Raw genomic sequence first — 19713 nt, forward strand, 5'->3', positions numbered from 1 at the left:
CCAGTGATGTCATTGTATCACCAGCTATGTCCCCTACAACCCTGAAAAAGTGAAAAAACAATTTAAAAGTGGGGCTCCCCATCTGCAAAATGGTTGCCTATGCCTGCTATGTTTGAACAGCAACCACACATTTATGCTAACTTTGAAATCAATCTTGAAATCTACAGAAAATGTACATATGACCACATTTTTGAAGAAGATAGGAGTACTTTTTTGGACCTTGAAGGGTCTCCTGTCAAAAGAGGAGAGGCCACCAATAGGAAGGGCAAAAAGACTATTCGAGATCATGCAGGCCCACAGCCATAAATCAAATAAGCTTAAATGATACAGACCTGAATAGCAGCAACACCGCTTGTGGGAAGGTCTGAAAGTTGTTGTTCCGATTTATTTGAGTTCCATCTACCAGTGCAATTTTCCCAAACATCTATAAACAAACATGCTGTTGTCAGAGGCTTATCTGCAAAACCTGTGGGGCTTGCAACCGTTCCCATATGTTTTGCTCATACTGAATTCTACTTCAGCTATTTAATTTGGGTGGAGGGCTTCTTTTGCCATCTTCCTTACTTAAATATCTGGTCCACCTTTTCCAACTTAAACAATATTTTTGTGGTAAGGGGAAAAGAGAGAGAAAAAGCAATGAAAACATGGGAGTGTTGTAAGTAGAATATGACACCTGGGCCCCTTGGGAGGTTCCATTCATGGTAGAAGCCATGCCTGGAGGCATCCCTTTTCTCTGAATCTCTGCGAGCGTCCCCAAGGAAGTAAAATGACAGTGTTTCTAGGTGAAGCTTCTATCATGCAGTCACCTTCCCACATTTTCTGAAACAAAGGGATTAAGGCATTATCTTCCATTTGTAGCCCTCCTATATTTTTTTACTGTTTCTTTCACTTTTTACTTTCCACCTAATGTCATTAAGGAAAAAAAGATAAAAATAAGGATAGTGCTAGAAGCCCCCACTGGAAAATATCCTAAGTGCTATTGAACTCACCAGAAGATTCCTGCTGATCTACAGACCAGTCTCCTGTGTCCAACTTTGAGTCTGGAAATTTCATTAAGTTTATTTCCCATTAATTTGTGTAAACATTGTTTAAAGCCATTTAACCTGGCAGTCAGTCCCATAAACAAATGGGACATATTGAGTAAATCCATACAAGACTAGACTGTAGAAGTCCAAGTTTAAAATTCATGGGGAATAAGTATTAATTCCTTTGAGCATCATTGGGACAATTTCTCTTCTACTCACAAGCCTGTGGTAAGGAAAAGGAGACATGCATAGCATGATGATTTAAGGGGTCCAATATGAACCATGTCAGGAGACAGATATTTTATTTCTAAGCCTATTACTGGCTCAGTGGAGGCAGAATTACTCTGAGTCTCTGGCTTTCATATCCACATTGCAGGTTAAGCTCTATACTCACATAATGAAAGATGTAACCAGGGACTCAGCAGGGGGCTTCATTGCTGAAGATGAAGGGGTAGGATGTCTGGGCAGGAATGACATGCAGCCCTCACAATACTTTTCAACCTTATGCATTTGGGGGAATGGAGCTTGAGAGTAAGGAAGGCATCATAATGCTAAGATATCTCTCAGTCTGTCCACTCAGATGGTTTATAACTGGGATTTAGGGATGGATTGTCCAATGATGTAATGCAAGTATTTTCTTGCATTGCTTACCTGCATCCCAATCACAGCATAGATAAAGAACAACATAACGATCAGCAAGGCCACATGAGGTAGTGCCTGCGGGCAAAGTATAGAAGAATCCAAAGGTCACCCACAGCCGTGAGTTGGAAGGTATTGAATTGTTGTTTGTTTCCACCTCACCCAGCCCAGTCCCATTTTTAGGATTCTTCCTTCATTTGGGTATGAGCTTGCGCATCCAGTGAAACGTACTTACCTGGAAGGATTTGATAAACGTCCAGAGTAAATTTCTAATGCCTTCTCCTCGGCTTAGCAGTTTTACCAGCCTTAAGACCCTGAAGAGCCGGAAAAATGTGATGGAGACACGACCGCTGTCATCAGGATCTGTGGCAGGAAGCTGTGGAAAGAACATATCCCTTGCAGTGGGAGAAGAAGACAGAAGGAAGTAAACTTTATTCACTGGGGGAGTCTGTTGGATTCACCATGCTTTTCTAAAATAAGATAGCTATGATCCACTATTTAATTGCAGATAAGGAGTTGACTTGCTATTCCCTAAGATCTGAGACATGTTGACCTTTCTCAGTTTTGCTTTTCTGGATCTACCCACTTTCTATTTTGGCCCCATGTACTTCTTGAATGGGACTTCAGGCACAGAGAATATTTCCCACCCCTGCTTAAAGCCTTATATAGCTGAGGACATAGCAGGATTTTTAGCCCTTGGAATTTGAAGCACATAGCAGAAAAATCAGAGGAAGTGTCCTCATGGGAATATCAGTTAGTTCATCTTCAAAAACCCTCTGGCTTGCATTCATCTTTAGATTAAGAATATGTATTTCCAGCAGAACCTCCATCTCCCCAGCCTTGCAGAAGCCCAAGACCACAAAATTAAACCAGAGTTCTTGAAGAATTCAGATAGCTCCTTCAAAAAGGACTATCCATGCAGTGATAGTCGTGTGTGTGTGTGTGTGTGTTGTATGAACTCAAGCCAACTTTTGTAAATGGAGGTTTATAGCTTAGCAGTGTGAACTGACAGTATATATTCAATAAACTATTTGCTTAAAACACTGTAACTGGGCCAACATTTGCCTATTATATATTTCAATATATGAGAAACTCAACCAACCAGACTCACTGGAGCTATCAAAGATCCATTGCCTGCTGATATTTTTACTGAGATACCTCACCTCATCATTCCTATTGTGCTTGATTTTTCCAATGTACTCAAAGAACCACAGAACAGAACAGAATTGGACCCAAGTATCTTAAGGAATATCTCTTTTCATACTAATCTATCCATGCACTGAGGTCATATTTGAAAGCTATCCTCCAGGTGCCCTTGAGGTACAGCAAGCAGAACTAAGGCAGTCATTCTCAGTCTTTTGTATTTTAAGTCCCACCAGTCATTACATGAAAAAACTTAGATCTCATCAAGATAGACACATAAAGCCATTTTTTCCAAGGAATCCATTGGAATGTTTACAGAAATTCTGTTATTATATTTATTGTTTAAGATAAGTTTTAAAGACTATCTTAAAGTTTAAATAACTTACCATGTGTTCCACCTATACAATATCTGAGTCCCAAATGTGGTATACATATCACTTGTTCGAAACTACTGCACTAAAAAAAATTCTCTTTCCAGAAAGGGTATGAGAACAAGTTCTTATATGATCACAGATTAAGAGGTTGATATCAGATCATTTTAGTACCAAAACGAGAGTCAGTTGGAAACCATCTCTTCTGCCCAAAGAGAATGGCTTCTAGACCATTGCATCACAAAGCCAGAAAACACACAAGAACTTGAACCTTGGTTTCATGATAAATGGGACCTACATTTGATACACAGCAATCACTGGAATTCTTTCATAATGGCTTCATTTGCTTTTCTAGAATAAGCTACTTATCAGAGCTCCTGTATTCTAAAATGCCTATTTATCTGTTTCTAGTCCAGCTGGCTAATAGTAATCTGACAAATGGTGTTGTGATACTATCATTATTATCTATTCAATGCCAAGCAATAGCCATTTTTTCCTTCCATGATTATTTTTGTTTATTTTATTCTGCTTTTAATAAAACCACACTGATTCTCCCATATTATTTTTTTACTTGTTCTTCATCTATTGTATCTTGTTTTTGCAAACCACATGGAAGCTCCACTAACAGAGAGTATGTAAATTTTTAAAAGAATCAATAAAATAAAATTTACCTGTGGCGTGGTGTCTCCAGTGCTGTAGGCTCCTTGGATTGCCAGTGGCTTGGTCTGTAAATATATTCCATGGTAATAAACACAGCAATGGTTGCAACACAAGTAGAATTAGGGCCTCAGGGCCAACTACATGCTAATCTAAGGGACTGGATAAAACTGCATGGTTGATTTCATGCTGACACAGAAGGTTTGGAATACAGGAAGAAGATTCATGCCACCATTATTATATTTAGTGCTAAACCTAGCAATACTATATTACTAATGGACCGCTGGCTTTTACTGAAACAAAGAAAGTCATTGAAGTCTAGAAGTCATAGATCCAACATGTCAGGAAGGAAATATCCAATATGACAGGAAACATCAAAGGATTTGATTATATCTCTTAAATCCTGGATAGAATGGCATTGGAAAATCTGGTGCTATCACAAACTTAACCAGTGCATACACAGCTGTAAGGGTAATGACTTCTTTCAAGGAACATTAGGATCCATACCTTTATATGTATATGAAAAGGTAATTTAGTAGTTGGAAAGTTCTTTATTGGTGGGGAAGCCATAACAGTTCAACTGGTTTAATTTTTTTGTGTAAATGAATCCTCATACTGGGCATATGTTGGCATAATGATTCAGCAACAAGGACATCACATATTCAATGCAGAGTAAATCTCAGAACTGCAAAGCAGTTTGCATGGGTTACTTATGCAGTAGCACACATCTATTACAAAACTGATCCATAGATTTATGCTTCTGCAGAGAAGCAAAAATATCGTTCAGAAGTCAGTTTTAATACTCAGTTCTTAAGATGACCTCTTAAATAAACTTGATCAAGTTTCATATAAAAATTCCATTGCAGCTGACAACACTTTTTTTTACATTCAAAATACAGTTGCTGTTTTTATGAATTTTAGCAGCGCTGTTCAGATGTCCATTTCAGTTTCAGCAGTTTTAAGTATCTTCTGTTTTTTAGTAAAATTACATTGATCCTGACCAATAAGTACAGATATTACATTATTTAATCTCTTTGCTTTGGTAGCAGTCCATATTAAGAAAGGAAACAGGTTCATATGAGCTAGATAATGAAATATATTTTGTTATTCTTCCTACTTCTTTTCTATCTTTTCTTTCTGTATCAGCATTGACTTTTATTTGTGTTACTTTCATACCATGTTTATCTGCAATCTAGGGATAGAAGACTATAGGTGGTAGTGATAGCACTAGATATTGCTGCAATACTATCATCACTCCTTGGTAACTGAACTGCAAATGATGACCAAGTTTCTTTTTCATGGTTGACATCTTTATGTACATCCACTCTATCTTCAGTATTTGTACAATGAATGGAAAAAGAACCCTAAACAAAGAAAGGAAAGCTCCTATGGATCAAATACAGTAATGTGGATTGCAATCTATAATGTGGATTGCAACCTCATCGTGTGAGCTTGATTAAATAATGTAATCAAAGTCACATTATGATAGGAAGGAAGTGACAGGCTGCATGCAGATGTGCTGAATATTGTCTATTGTTCTAAAAAGTTATCCAGTGGGTGCTATTTTCAAGCCTAATGTGGAACTGGCATTGTCATCAGGTGAACTATGATCAGGGTAGGATGTGATGAACAGCCAGCACTCAGATTTATAACTTTGTTGCTTTGCCCTAAAACAAGATATATGCCCCTAACTAGAGAGTTGAAATGACACAGAAACCTAAAAAAGTAGACAGGGATAAATTTGATATATTCCATAGGAGTGTCAACCCTTCAAGGTGGTCCAGACCAGGAAACCAAAACCATGAGTATACTACTACCCTTATTGTAAAGTTACCATAACAGAATCTTGCAGGTTTGAAAGCACTTCTTCCCTCCCCTGCCTTTATGTTCCAGAGAACAAGGAAGGTAATTTCTGAGGTGCTTTCTCTATCCCCATTCATGCTTTGGACTCAGATTTCTCTTATCAGGCCTTTGTCTAGGCCAGTGTTTCTCAACCTTGGCAACTTTAAGATGTGTGGACTTCAACTCCCAGAATCCCCTAGCAAGTGATGGCTGGGGAATTCTGGGAATTGAAGTTCATACATCTTAAAGTTGCCAAGGTTGGGAAACACTGGTCTAGGCTGTGGCTCTTCCTCCTGTCTCTCAAGGTTATTCTCACAGCCCATTACAATGTACCAATCCATTCATAGTGAAAAGTGTTAATCACAGCGAAGTAGGATAGAAAGTAAATAATGAAGAAAAAAAAACCTCTCCCAAGGAAGCTGTACTTCTATGACAGAATGTAAGGGTTCTAATTTTTCCACCAAACTATAGATCTCAGGACCTTTGGAAGAAGCCAGTGCCATGTAATTGACATGAAATCCTAGATGTGTGCAGCATAGATATAGTCTAGTTTTCCAATGTCAAGGAAAGAAATGTGGTATCTTATTTCTTTGCTTCTACTGAGTGTTTAATTGATTCTTCAATAATTTCTCAACAAACAAGTTCCCTTCCATCATTGGCATTACCTCTAAAGCAGTATTTCTCAACCTCAGCAGCTTTAAGATGTGTGGATTAGCTGGGGGAATTCTGGGAGTTGAAGTCCACACATCTTAAAGTTGCTGAGGTTGAGAAACACTGCTCTCAAGATCACAATTTGTTTTTCCTACAGATCCACTTTTAGCATTAGTTGCATGCAACTCACACTTTTAACACAGCAGCACACAGCAAGAAGAAATAGTCTAGAAAAGGAGGAAAGGGAAATGTGAAAGAAAATGGTGTCCACAACAACTTCATGCAGCTGATATTTACAATGCCATTACAGCCACCGCTTAGGCAGTACAATCCACCTCTGGAAACAAGAATTGTCTGTCAAGAAAATAACAGAGTCAGCCAAGGAATCCCATAAGTGCAGTATAAAAGTAGAGAAATTGGAAACTGATTTTGAGAGAGAAAACAAAAGGAAATGGGAGGACTGGTGTTTCACAGAGAAATCATGAAAGAATCATGTCAGAATTACGATGAGATGTACAGGCAGAAAGGAGGAAGGGAAGAAGGATTGGAGAATAATGAATAAAATAATAGATTGATTATGGACTCATGACTGGGGCAATGACTTGAAGTGCATTAAGCTAACATAGAAATCTCCCGTGAGAGCTGGGAGGAACCAAGAGAAATCAAGAGTTTTAGACTGCAATATATCCTGGCTTAGAGGCCTCTTTGACTATTTTTACAAGATACATTTGTTCCAAGATTAGATGCCTATATCTGTCTATGACACATGATCAGCTATAGCTAAACTGCCAAGAGATAACTAATGAACTAAATTTCAAATACAGTCATGTGTTAGGCACTTCCAAAAGAAGCCAGGCATGTTCCTTCCCCACCAAAACTCCTATTATGGCTTATCATGGTCAGATTTTCAGAAAGACTTGATTCTCAGAATGTCTCCCATCTTACTGAGTTCTGAAAATATTAGTGCTAGTACATAAAAATAATACAACAATTGAATAGTTTAATAAATGACCGAACTGCCTTTGTACAAAAGTTAACAAGATGGTTCATGCCAAGTTTCTTGTAATTAGCTGTAAGTTCATTCAAACTGAATTTATCAATATCCACATGCAGATATTTTAATATGTCCTTGTCAGGCTGGCTTCCTGCTAAAAGCTATTGTGCATCTCCTTATAAGGCTGGCACCTTACAAGGTGAAACCTCTACAGTTCTCAGGCTAAAAAAAAGCTATGTCAGCATAGATCAGGTACCTTCCAAGACCATCAAGAGAACTGCCAGTATCCATTGACATGGAATGGTGGGAGGAAGAATCCTAGAATGTAAACCCTGGAGCGTAAATTTATATAGACCTTGATTTCTGGGTACTGACTAGATAGATTTTCTCTGTGTATAAAGCTCCATTCTTGTCTGCAGTAAAGAAACTAGTTTTGCTGAATGGCACCTGTGAATTTTCTGCTGGATAAGCCAAGTTTTGAAAAGTATATAAACTGAGATTTGTAGCCATGCCTAGGTACAATATAACATCTGAAAATCCTGGCCCTAGTCTGATATTTGTGTTTTAAGCCTGCTACATATGGTCTTTCTTTTTTCCTGGGAATAAACCTTATTGGAACAATGAACATATGATTCCTAGGTCCATAGATATGAACTTTAGCATATCTGTTGCTATTTGTTTTTTAACATAATACCATCAGACATGACATCTATTAGACCATCTAAACAATTTACTAAACACAATCTAGTCAACATCAATGTAAAAATAAATGAAATAAATAGAATACTGTAAGAAGAAGGAGAAAAGAAAAGAAAAGAAAAGAAAAGAAAAGACAGGAAACTGAGAAGAAAGAATATTAATTTGGTTTGAAAACCAAAGATACAATGTATTGGGAAGATAAATAGAAGTTCTAAAATATTTTTGCTTTTATGGAATCAACACAAGAATATGGGAACCTATCAGCACGGAAGCATAGGAAAGAGATGTTTTATGAGAATGATGATCCAGGCATCAGCCCTCTTACAACATACAATTTACAGCTCACAACAGTTCAGTAGGAAGTATTTCAGTGTGACATATTAACAGACTGTGAAGGATGAAGTTAGGGCAAGAATGAATTCCATCCCTGATGGTGAAGAAAACCACAATTTCCCAAAACAAGAGGATACTTACCAGCCAGTTGCCAGATCCCTCATCTAAATTTCATTGAATCTGATTCTCTTTTATGTTAAATACTTAAGTCTATTGCCTGAGTCTTAATGAGTCAAGCCATGTTTAGTGAGACATGTTGAAAGAGTTAATGTGTCTGTACATTTGGTAGAAAAAACGTGAAAGTCTCCAAGTAGGTTAGGAAATGTACCCTTAATGCCCATGATAAGGAAAAAAAGAAAATGTCAGCTATGACTTGATGCCTAAATCTTTGCCATAGCTCTTTGTGCTTAGATTTGGGAAGAAAAATTCTCAGGCAGGTTAATGTTTGTGTTAGCTATTTATAAAAGTTTGGAACTGGTGATAAAGCAAATTTGGTCCATAAAGAAACACAGCAGATTTTTCTAGGGGCTAGTGTATATAAAGGAAAGCAAGTTACAGTATAAGATTGCAATGATTTTGGCAATTCTGAGTGAAATACAAATACTACCGATGGATAATATTGTAGATTTTCATACTTTTAATCTTGTTTCTAAAGTGACAGCTAACAGTAGATGTAAACAATAGCAATGGATCCAAAGGCACATGAAGACATCTTTAATCGATATGCTATGCGCTCTATGCTTTATATGCATCTACGTATATGTGCAGAGTAGGCACATGCAATTTCATCTATAGTATATATTTTAATATACTTTTGTACCTATCATAGCATCCATGCACATGTATGCAAGAAGCCTAAATTATGCACGTACATCTTGGCATAAAGACAGAGGCAGTATAAGCACATATAAGAAGCAGATGACATATGGTTGCCATGGTCCACAGGGCAGAAATTCTCTGCAGATACCATGAGACAAGCCATCTCAAGGGGATTTCATGTGACAATTGCCATGTATACATGATTTACTGAGGCTGCATGTTTAGAGAACACACAGATGCTATAGGAGAAGTGATGTTTCCCAGGTATGGTGTCACATCAGTCCTTGATCAGTAAAAAATCACAGAAAAGTCACCTTAAGATGATTCTTGACAGAGATGTCTGAGGTTCACAGAACAGAACTTACTCAAATCCATAAGTGAGGAGTCTACAATCCCCTCAACTAACAAATTGCAATGATTCTTATCTCCATCAGAAGAAACTGAAATTGACTGATGATTGCTGTGGTTTAGAAGCTGTATTTGAACATGCAGCATTCATGACATTTGTGGGGAGATGGGATACTGTGGCTGCTTTGTAGTGACAGCCATTGTTCCCCTTCCCTTCAGTCTAAGTCATTCCTAGTCCTTGTTTCTTTCCAATATTATTACCCTCATAGCACTTACATCAATCTGACTCAGGATAACATCTATGATGCTGCCGACAACTATGAGAAAATCAAAGACATTCCAGGGGTCTCCAAAGTATCCCTGGAAAAGAAAAAAAAAAGTAAACTCCAAATAAATAGATTAGGCTGGGATACAAGACAAGATAGGAAACTTTTCTGAAAGCTTCCCAATTCAAGAATCAGTTGAACCTTTTGGCTTGTGTCACAAGGTTTGGCTATATATCTAAAGTAATAGATATATAGCCAACCCAAGTGGTCTTTTAGGAGCATCCCCACTGAAGAATGGCATGTGTTACTTTAAACAAAGGTCAGGCTGACTTTCTGATAGAAGTTGTTATGTAGTCATTCTCGCTTACCTTAGCCTTGAAGGCTATCAATTTAAGGATCATCTCAATAGTAAAGAGGATGGTGAAGACCACATTGAGGACATCTGAGAGCTGGTTCATCATCTCTGATTGCTTATAATGCTGTAGAGATAGTTGAAAAGCAGATGATTTAGAAAACATGGGCTTTGTTTAAGGATAAAGCTTTTCATTCATTTTGCAATTATAGAGCTAGATCAAAATTAAAGGCAGAGGGCTCATCCACAGCCACTTTGCTTGGTTTCTCTTTGTTTTCTTGCTTACTGTCTCTCTCACTCTGTCTAAAAATAGCTAGACTGGTGCTGGAAGGTGGACTGTCCTCTCATCCTGCTACCTTCCCCTGGCTTTGTAGCTTATTCTCTGCTACTCCTATTGCCAGAATGGCAATCAAAAACTACTGCTCTGGTCACTTTGTAGAAGAAAACAAATGAAGAGTTCTTGTGTGTAATAGCCTATAAATAGTCAAGCTTTTGATGGACATATTTAACATATTTAGAAGAAACAATGAAATTTTGTGTAAGGAGCACCCCTTTCTCTTTGGAAAATTAAACCTCATAGGCAGCAGGATTAGGATTAGGGACTGAAAAGGATAGTGACCAATAGGAACTGGGTAAATAACAGTCCTTGAACACGTCGTCATTGTCACAGTTTCAGCTGAAGTGCCATATAATAATGCAATTAGCAGAAGATGGAAAATTCACCACTTTAACATCAGAGCAGATAAATGAGAAGTTAGGTGCCCTGAGCTATTGGCTGGGGATGAGATAAAACTTACATCATGAGGACATGCCTTTAAAGCATGGTTAGCAAGGCATCTTCAAGGTGCGGTTAATGGGTGTGTGGATGAATCCTGTGTTTCAGCTTTCAATTAGCAGGCAGATTTGCCCCAGGATCCCATAGTTACTGCTACTGCCACCACCATTCCCCAGCTGAACAGGAGTTGTCAGCATCCATACCTGCATGCCCAAGCAGATGGTATTCAGTGTGATCAGAAAAAACATGAGGTACTCAAAATAGGAGGAGGTCACCAAATACCATATCTGATATTGGTAAGGGTTCTTGGGAATGTAGCATCTTAGAGGCCGTGCTTTCAGTGCATATTGGACACACTGGCGCTGGAATGAGAGGCAAGACAAGATGTGAAGAGGCCTGAAAAGAATAGGCTATATAATTGATATTTTCCTCAATTTTCTGAAATTCATCAGCAATGCCAAATGTTTATTGTGGCCTGTTCTCTTCATAAACACAATGCTTAAACAGATTGTTTTCCAACAAATAGCTGTCAGAACTTTATTTATTTATATGCCAGTGTACATATGTATTTGTTAGATTTATATCCCACCTTTAGCCTGAGAGCATAAATCATGGGAATCACCCTTTATTTTATCCCCACAATAGCAATCCTGTAAGGTTGGTTGGACAGAGAGAGAGAGAATGACTAGCCCAAAATCTCCCAGTGAGTTTCTATGGCTAAGGGTCTCCCTGTTCCTAGTCCAATATCTTAATCATTACACCACAGTGATGGCCTCCCAAATGGAGACCTTCACACATGCTGCCTTGAGCTTCCAAAGAACAGGCAAGATACTCCATATTTATTCTGGTTTTCTTCTTGTTGTCTGTTTTGGTTAGAAAAAGGAAAGGGAATGTATATGGGCATTTGTGCAATTGTATGAAATTGGCTTGTATCAATTGAATATTTTGTGTACAATATACAAAAGGCATTAGTTAACTTATAAACAGGCTGCCTTATTTTACAGGCAATTAATTTAATCAACAATTATCCATTCAATTAATATTAATTTATGTTTCTTCCCCCCACCCCTTTAGAATATGCACATCCTCAAATGTGTCACAAATATAAGGGGGTGGAGGAATCTCTAGGACTCATTTCAGCTAGAGTTGGCAATTATAGGCTGACAAAATAAGGAAGCTGGGCGATGCGCAGGATTTATGTGTGTGTGGTATGTGTATGTACGTATATATGTATATGTGTGTGCAATGGTCATTTTAAAATTAGGATTGCCTTCTTTTCACATACATTCTGTAAATTGAATAAATAAACAAATGGGTCAGAACCCACAGAAATATTTTATGCAGCATTGTTAGTAGTCTAACAGAAAAAAAAAATAGCAAATATTCAGGCAGGAAGATGGACTGACCACACATTTTAGAGTTAACTTGATCATAGCCAACCAAATCTTCCTTTCTGCTCCAATAAGAACAGTTATAGATTGCGCAGTGCTGCTATATTCAGATCCTCTTATGATGTCCTTGTTCACATCAGATACAGCAAAAATTTCCATAGCTATTGTGTAATGTGAAAGTTTGCAATATCCAAAACTTCTGATTGAATAATGTAATGCCACTATATTCAGAATGCAAACTTCAGCACCTAACTTAGATCTAGGCCCAAATGAAACCTTTCTAACTATGGATGTCACATGACATCACAATGCAGACTTTGCCCCTTAAATATGTGTATGTGATGTCACAACACAATTACAAAAGAAGGGATGTTGTCTAGTGATGTCACAATATATGTTTTACCATTTTAACATCATTGTGATTAGGAATGTTTCTAGCCTCAATCTCAGAATTAACCTTCTACTTTTGAGATGATTCACACAACTCTAGCCTATATCTTTGAGATGCAAGGCCTAAAATCTACTTGTCATACCATTTCTGCTCAATAGCCAAATGTGCCATACCTGGTTTTTGTTCAGCTCACAGTTTTTGTACTCAGTTTCACCCTGCTCCTGGAAAGTTACAATGATGAAACCTACAAAGATGTTCATCATAAAAAAGGCAATGAGTATGAGATAGATTATGAAGAAGATGGCAATGCCCATGCGATAGTTGTATATGGGACCCATGTCTTCAGTGTGTGTATCAATTGCTTTATACAATAGCCTGGAAAGAAAAGGATAGAGGTCCCAAATTAATAGACATAGATAACTGAGCTTTTAAAAAGTTAATTTTCAAAGTTTATTTTGTACACTACAGCCATGAATAGGTTCAGTCGCCAAAGATAATGCCCTTTATGATAGTGGTTGCTCAATCTTAATGGATTTCTAAATGATTAATTTAATGGTGAATAAATGTACAGCTGTAATACATATTTTTTTTCAAAACAGTACTGTGGAGGAAAATAGCACATACTGTTCAATTATCAACCCACCATATGAGAAATATTTTTTTACTCCAATTATCTTATTGGTTATGATACTAATTTCTATGCTTATACAAATGCCCTGAACAGCAATTTGTGCACACTGCTCATAAGATCATTAGTGATGTGCCCAAAGCTGTCATTTTGCTTGTACAACGTAGCTAAGACAAAAAGAAACCATGGTAATCCATATGATTCCTCTAAATCAGCCTTCCCCAGCTGATGGGACTACATCATGGGCACTGACCATATTGGCTGGGAATTCACAGAGCTGAAGTGAGGGTACCATGATGGAGATGGCTAATCTAAATATTCCTGGCAACCTTTTCTCCATAGCGGATTGTGTACTCACTGAGGCCATCCTTCAAAGGTGGATACAGTGAAGAGAGACATCATAGCTGACAAGACATTGTCAAAGTGGAATTCATTGTGCAGCCACTTCCGTTCTTTTTCCACAACCTGTGTTGGATCAGCATCAACATACAAGATGAAGTGTCCCCTGGGATAAGAATCCATGTATTAGCTACAAAGAGCCTGTATCATTAAGTGAGCAAATAGTATATAACAGCTCAAAACTCTGCATGTCTACTTAGAAATACTATAAGCCATTTTGTTCAAGGAATATACATTTCCAGTTAAATAGGTATAATATTGTAGCCTTAATTTCAGTTCTTTTGAACCAGCTACTTGCTTCTGGCCTTCAATATAGTAAAGAAAATCCTTGCTCCAATTAATCATTTATGATTAATTGATTGATGGTTCCATTAATATTTTATATTTTCTTATTAACATAATGCAAGAAACAGCATAAAGATGTCTTTTGTCACATACAAGTTGAGAAAGCTTTCAAAAACAAGTTCACTGGACAGTAAAAACTAGCTACTGAACCTCCTTTATGGGAGGCTGATAAAGAAAATATAGATTACTATTTGTTTAGAGAAAATTCAGATGGTAACTGTACATCATCCTAGATTGTATCCATTTAGCTTTATGATAAGAACTACTGTACCAACTTATTTTTATTATTACTAAATTTGGACTTCTCTTTAGATATACCCTAAGAGCTTGAGGGAGAGAAGGAATGTTTATCAAATTTTAAAATCCAAATCTCATAGGAAAATAGACATGAAGCGTACTAACTTTATCTACCAAAAGTGCCTACATAAATGTTAAACTGCCCTGTGTCTGGAAATGAAAGGGATGTTGTACACAGTAACATCACCTTGAATCTGGCCTTCAGCAAAGAATCATGCCATGATGATATGTTTCTGAAGTGAAGAAAAGAATGATATATAACCAAGGGGAGGCCTACCTGCATTCAGATTCAGTAATCTTGGTAGAATCTGTACAGCTGTAGAACTTCCCCTACATTTAAACAGAAACCAAAGTAATTATTAATTGCATTGGTCTTGCATTATAGAGTTATAGTTTTTCCTAAGTTATGGCAAATCTGACTTGTCTTAAAAATGAGCATCTCCTGTTACAAAATGATCAACAATAGGTTTCTGTTCTTGAAGGGGAGGTGGAAGCAGTTCCTGTCTAACAGAGTTTACCAAATAGAAATAGTATTGAAAGAGGCTAAGATCTTGCCAGTCTTATTTACACACTGGAGGGGAAGGGGAAGGGGGAATACCTAGTCTAATGATATTATTGTAGAAGAGCTCTAAGTATTAGCATTTGCAGGCTATTGCCAGCTGCTTTTTCATGTCTTCAGCTGCATAGTCCTGCCTAGTTATATATTCCAAATCAAAGTTTTCCTTTGTATTCTGGTCCTAGCTGAATATGGCTGAGAAAATTGCAATCCTAGTACTTCTGGAAGGCATGACACTGGGACAAGCTGGAATACACTCAGATAAACAAGGATTATTGAGTCAATAACCTGAATCAGTGATGTCCAAGAAAAAAAAAACAGCTACCCAGTTTGTGCCAACAGGTTCTCATTATATGCTTATGGACAAGACAAAACAAGTTAACTCTGTCTTAGAAATACTTTCACCTTGAAGAGCTGGACTGCAATGCAAGCAAACATGAACTGTAGCAAGAAGGTGACAAGAACAATGTTGCCGATGGTCTTAATAGCCACAAAAACACACTGGACCACATGCTAGACAGAAAAGGGGGGGAGAGAGAGAGAGAGATTTAGTTTTATCTATTCATTGCTCACTATCAGTTTCTAGATGATCCAACATCCCAGTGTCCCATTAACACATTTAGAAATCTAGTATTCACAGTCCCACTCATCTGGAAGATGCCAGTTTGGGAAAGGTTAAATAGAGGTAGCTTTGCTTTACGTCATAGACCTACTTCAAGCATTCTATTAGCTTACAGATGGCAATCAAGATTTAGAAATGTGGAAATATAATGCTTTCCCTTTCATTCTGTCTTTCTCCTGGTTTATGTCAGGATGATATTTACCTTCAGTCCCTTTGCTCTGTTAATAGCTCTCAATGGTCTCAGTACTCTGAGCACCCTCAGGATTTTCACCACTGAGATGGTACTGGACCTGTTGCAGGAAATGGGGAAGATTCTTTATTATGCCTTTGCAACCGTTGTGGTTACATACATAGTCCTGCTCTCAACGATATTGTGCATCTAGGAAGATACGACCTTGAGGTTATTTTTAGGAAGGGCTTGGGGTACCCACGGAATAGGGATGGAGGTCAGAGAATTCTATGACACTGCCTAATTCCCAGGATGCCTTGAGAAAACTCTTCAGAAGAGAACTCCATGGAAGACATGCTTCAGGCCAGGCACAGCTATAAATCTGTAACAACTCCCCCCCCCCCCACCAAAACTCAGCTCTGCATTCAGGAATTAGATAACAGCAGAAACTTCAGGGATTGATATGGCTAGATAAGTAGCTTTATTGCAGACAAAAAAGAAGTCAAATACACACACAAGATCTACCTACTTCAGAACATAGAAATAAATCCCCAGATAGAAGTTAGAAACAGACTTTAGGTCTTACACCTCTTTCTCCCATACTTTTGCATCAGTAGACTGCTGGCCATTCATTTCCCAGCCTTGAGACTGGAGTGTACCTGCTCTAGGTTTACACAACAGAACTTCTGGTCTGAGCAGTGCTGATTCCTGCCTTGCCAGTTTTACACCCAATTTCAGATGAGAACAGAATATCTATCAACTTTATGTAGCAAGACAGTGACAACATAGGAACTATAACCTGTATCAATCAAATGCCATGTCCCGAGCTCTCAGCCTAAACTAACTACCAAGGAACAGGAGACTCCAAAAACATTGCTCAAACTGTAATGCCTCATCTAGCCACCAGCTATTGCAACCAGCCACTGTAACTAAGAGAATTTTTGAAGGAAATTTGTGTAGGTCAGCAGAAAAATGGAAGAAAAAGGTAAATCTGTGAAGTTTTTAAAGTCTGCATAACAAGCAGCCAATAGAATTAAATTGTCAGTGCTAAATATAACTCTAATTTTCATTTTGATTTTTTTTTTCTGGCTGGAAGAAAGGATGAAAATTACTTTTTGACTGTCAATATTTTGACTGACTCTCACTGTGAATATTAATTGCTGCTTGGGAATTTCAGTCCTCCAACGTATAAAGGTCTCAATTACACTGATGAGCTGTTGTTAACATCTTTGTATAGATAATAAATATATTTTGCATCTTCAGAAATATATTTTAATATTCCTATATTTATATTCAGACTAGTCCTTACTGTGCAGTGATAAGTAACTTGGTGCCCTTCAGGTGTCTTCAACTAAATCTTCCATAATCTCTTGCCATTTACCATGCTGTCTAGTGGTGATAGAAGCTATTTCAAAATATCTAGAAGGTACTACCTTGCCAAACCCTCTGATAACCAAACAAATGTATGTTACAAATGATCATATGACCAATCCCATGCTATTCTCCTGAGATATTGGAATACTATAAATGGGGCATGGTCTACAAAAAATTCCAGAATGACCTACTGGAAGCCTTGCCTCTCTGTGGTCCACTTACTCAAGTCTCATGGAGATGAGTGAGACAACAACTACAAGCAAGTCTAGAATGTTGAAAGAATTGCGGCAGAAGGATCCCTTGTGAAGAAATGCACCATAAGCAGTCATCTGTAGGAAGCAAGAAGATTCAGTTAGTTTTGATAAATCTAGTACTGTGTTTCTCTGTTCTATCTGAGATGCTTCTCTCGGGGGCCAAATTTAGATGACCTTTGGGAAGACTATATCTACTGTTACACACAATGAAGCAGAAGTCAGAGGATGAATAGTTCACTCAGGAGAGTCATTGAGACTATTAGTTATCCGTATTTGTAATTAATCATTCAGAAGATTGACTTATAAGGAAAAGGAACATTATGACTACAATAATCACTATTTTGACATTCCAAAATGGTTATGTCTCCATCTGAGAGGGCTGTCCTTGTTTAACACTAATTTCTTATGTGTGCCTCTTTTTCTATGTCTTTCTCCACACATTTTCATGTAGTAAAACATAGTTTGCAATCTGTGTACCCAAGTGTGTTTATATTACTGTACATGAGTAATTTTATACCTAAAATACCTATAATAAAGATTGGAACAGATTTCTATATTACTGAATGTTTATATATATACACACACACACACACACACACACACACACACATATATATATATATACACATATACATATATATATATTAATAGAATACCTCTTGCTCTTGGGTATTTCCCTAGAACTTCCCCTCTCAAATTTACTAACTTCATGAAATCTATTTGTCAGTGGGTTCCAATTATATATCCACCTGAGCACTCTTTCTGTTTCAGTGTCTTACTCCAAACTTCATAATAAGTTGTCTGAACAAGGTATTACAGGAAAAGCCCTGTACCAACTTCAGTGGGTCAATTTTGGAGAAAGAGAGACCTTACTGCCCCCCATTTTCAGTACTGTATAGTGTAGGATGGTCAGTGCAGGTCAGTGCAACTGGGGTTTTAATGTGTTGAATCTTTAATCCATCCTTTCCCAACCAAATTCCCTTTATGAATATTGGGATTGTAACTTCCTTTTCTCCCAACCAGCTTGACCACAGCTATTCAGTCTAAGAATTCTGGGAGCTTAGTCCCATCACACTAAAATGGAGAAAGGCTGGTTTAATCTAATCCTCAAAGTAGAATGTTAATGAACATATCCAGCCCTTCCGATATTATTTTGAAAAAGAACAAGTCAACTCACCTTTAGAATAATTTCCACTGTAAATACAGAGGTGAAGCCAATGTCAAAATATGATAGAATCTGAAGAGAACCCCCCACAAAGAAACAACAAGTTATTGTTTTCAATAAATGCAGTTGCAGTTCTCCCAAACACTCACACCAGACTCTAGAAAAAAATGTTCGTGAAATGAATTGGCCACAGATAAAAATATAAACATTTCTACTTCTTTAAAACAATTGTGTTAGTTCTAGAATGAGGTATAAGGCAAATGCCTAATTAGGGTGCAGGTTCTATAAAGCCTGTAATGCAGAAACAAGGGCCAGAGAGGGCTGCCACATTAACTATATAATGACTATTACTGGATACTTTTCCAGCGGTAATGTCAAACTTTGCTCTGGATGACTTCTCAAAAGATCCGGGTAGAAAGGTTTTTCTTGATGGTGGTACTAATATGGCTTCCCTGAAGAAACCTGCCACATGACCTCTCTGCTGTCTAAACATTTTTTTAAAATATTCAGACATTTTAAACTAAAGTTCATTCTTGAAGGTGAATATTTTTAATTTACTCATATTATTGTCTGCTTTTGCAATGATCAGTGCTTATTGGTATGTTAAGTACTTCCCTGTTTTTTTCGGAAATAGGTTTTTAGTAAATGTGCAGAGTTTAATGTGTCCATGTTTGACAGCAGAAGTTGCCATCATTACCTATATATCTAGGGGCAGTTCACACATGCAAACTAGTCTCTTATTTTCATCTATTGCATCTACTTATTCCCTTTGATATATGGCTTTAATTCATACCAATCTACATAGTGCCTTTTCCTGCTTGCACCTAATCACAGCATAAATGTACAACTTTTTAATGCTGTGTTCCTATGTTCTTGCCTTCCTCTCATCCCCAGACCATATGTGTCTTTAGCTGTACCATTGTTAAAGCAGTGTTTCCCCCCTTATTCCAATATCATCCAAAGGTGCCTTAAGGTATATACAATTTGCTATGCTTGGTCACCCAATAACTTGCAGGTGAGTACAATGATTGGAAGCGGAAGCAATAGAGACAGGATAGCAGTTGGCAATGGGGACAGCAAATTTCACAACAGCATTGTTCTCCAACTCAAGAATGATAGATACCAGTTCAATTCAGCGACAGGGACAGGACCTAAGAGGAAGCTACAATACATGCCAATATTTCATGGCTCTGTCTGGGCCAGTCTTG

General features: G+C 37.6%; 1 protein-coding gene across 1 annotated transcript in view; it reads right to left on the bottom strand.

Annotated features, from left to right (window-relative positions):
- Positions 1–19713, bottom strand: part of CACNA1S (calcium voltage-gated channel subunit alpha1 S) — a 66166-nt gene that overhangs the window by 18844 nt on the left and 27609 nt on the right. The window contains exons 19-33 of the mRNA XM_088153524.1: positions 18518–18577; positions 17309–17415; positions 15746–15833; positions 15327–15434; positions 14643–14695; positions 13683–13829; positions 12870–13071; positions 11118–11276; positions 10156–10266; positions 9798–9881; positions 6626–6682; positions 3850–3903; positions 1900–2040; positions 1677–1742; positions 333–424 (exon numbers count right to left, since the gene is read on the bottom strand). Of these exons, the coding sequence (XP_088009650.1) occupies positions 333–424; positions 1677–1742; positions 1900–2040; positions 3850–3903; positions 6626–6682; positions 9798–9881; positions 10156–10266; positions 11118–11276; positions 12870–13071; positions 13683–13829; positions 14643–14695; positions 15327–15434; positions 15746–15833; positions 17309–17415; positions 18518–18577 (1529 nt within the window). The remainder of the gene's footprint in view (positions 1–332; positions 425–1676; positions 1743–1899; positions 2041–3849; positions 3904–6625; positions 6683–9797; positions 9882–10155; positions 10267–11117; positions 11277–12869; positions 13072–13682; positions 13830–14642; positions 14696–15326; positions 15435–15745; positions 15834–17308; positions 17416–18517; positions 18578–19713) is intronic.

This window comes from Python bivittatus, unplaced genomic scaffold, assembly GCF_059951505.1.
Source record: "Python bivittatus isolate LINGU-HERP-01145 unplaced genomic scaffold, Pbiv_v1 ctg000700_np1212, whole genome shotgun sequence".
NCBI classification, from domain to species: domain Eukaryota; kingdom Metazoa; phylum Chordata; class Lepidosauria; order Squamata; family Pythonidae; genus Python; species Python bivittatus.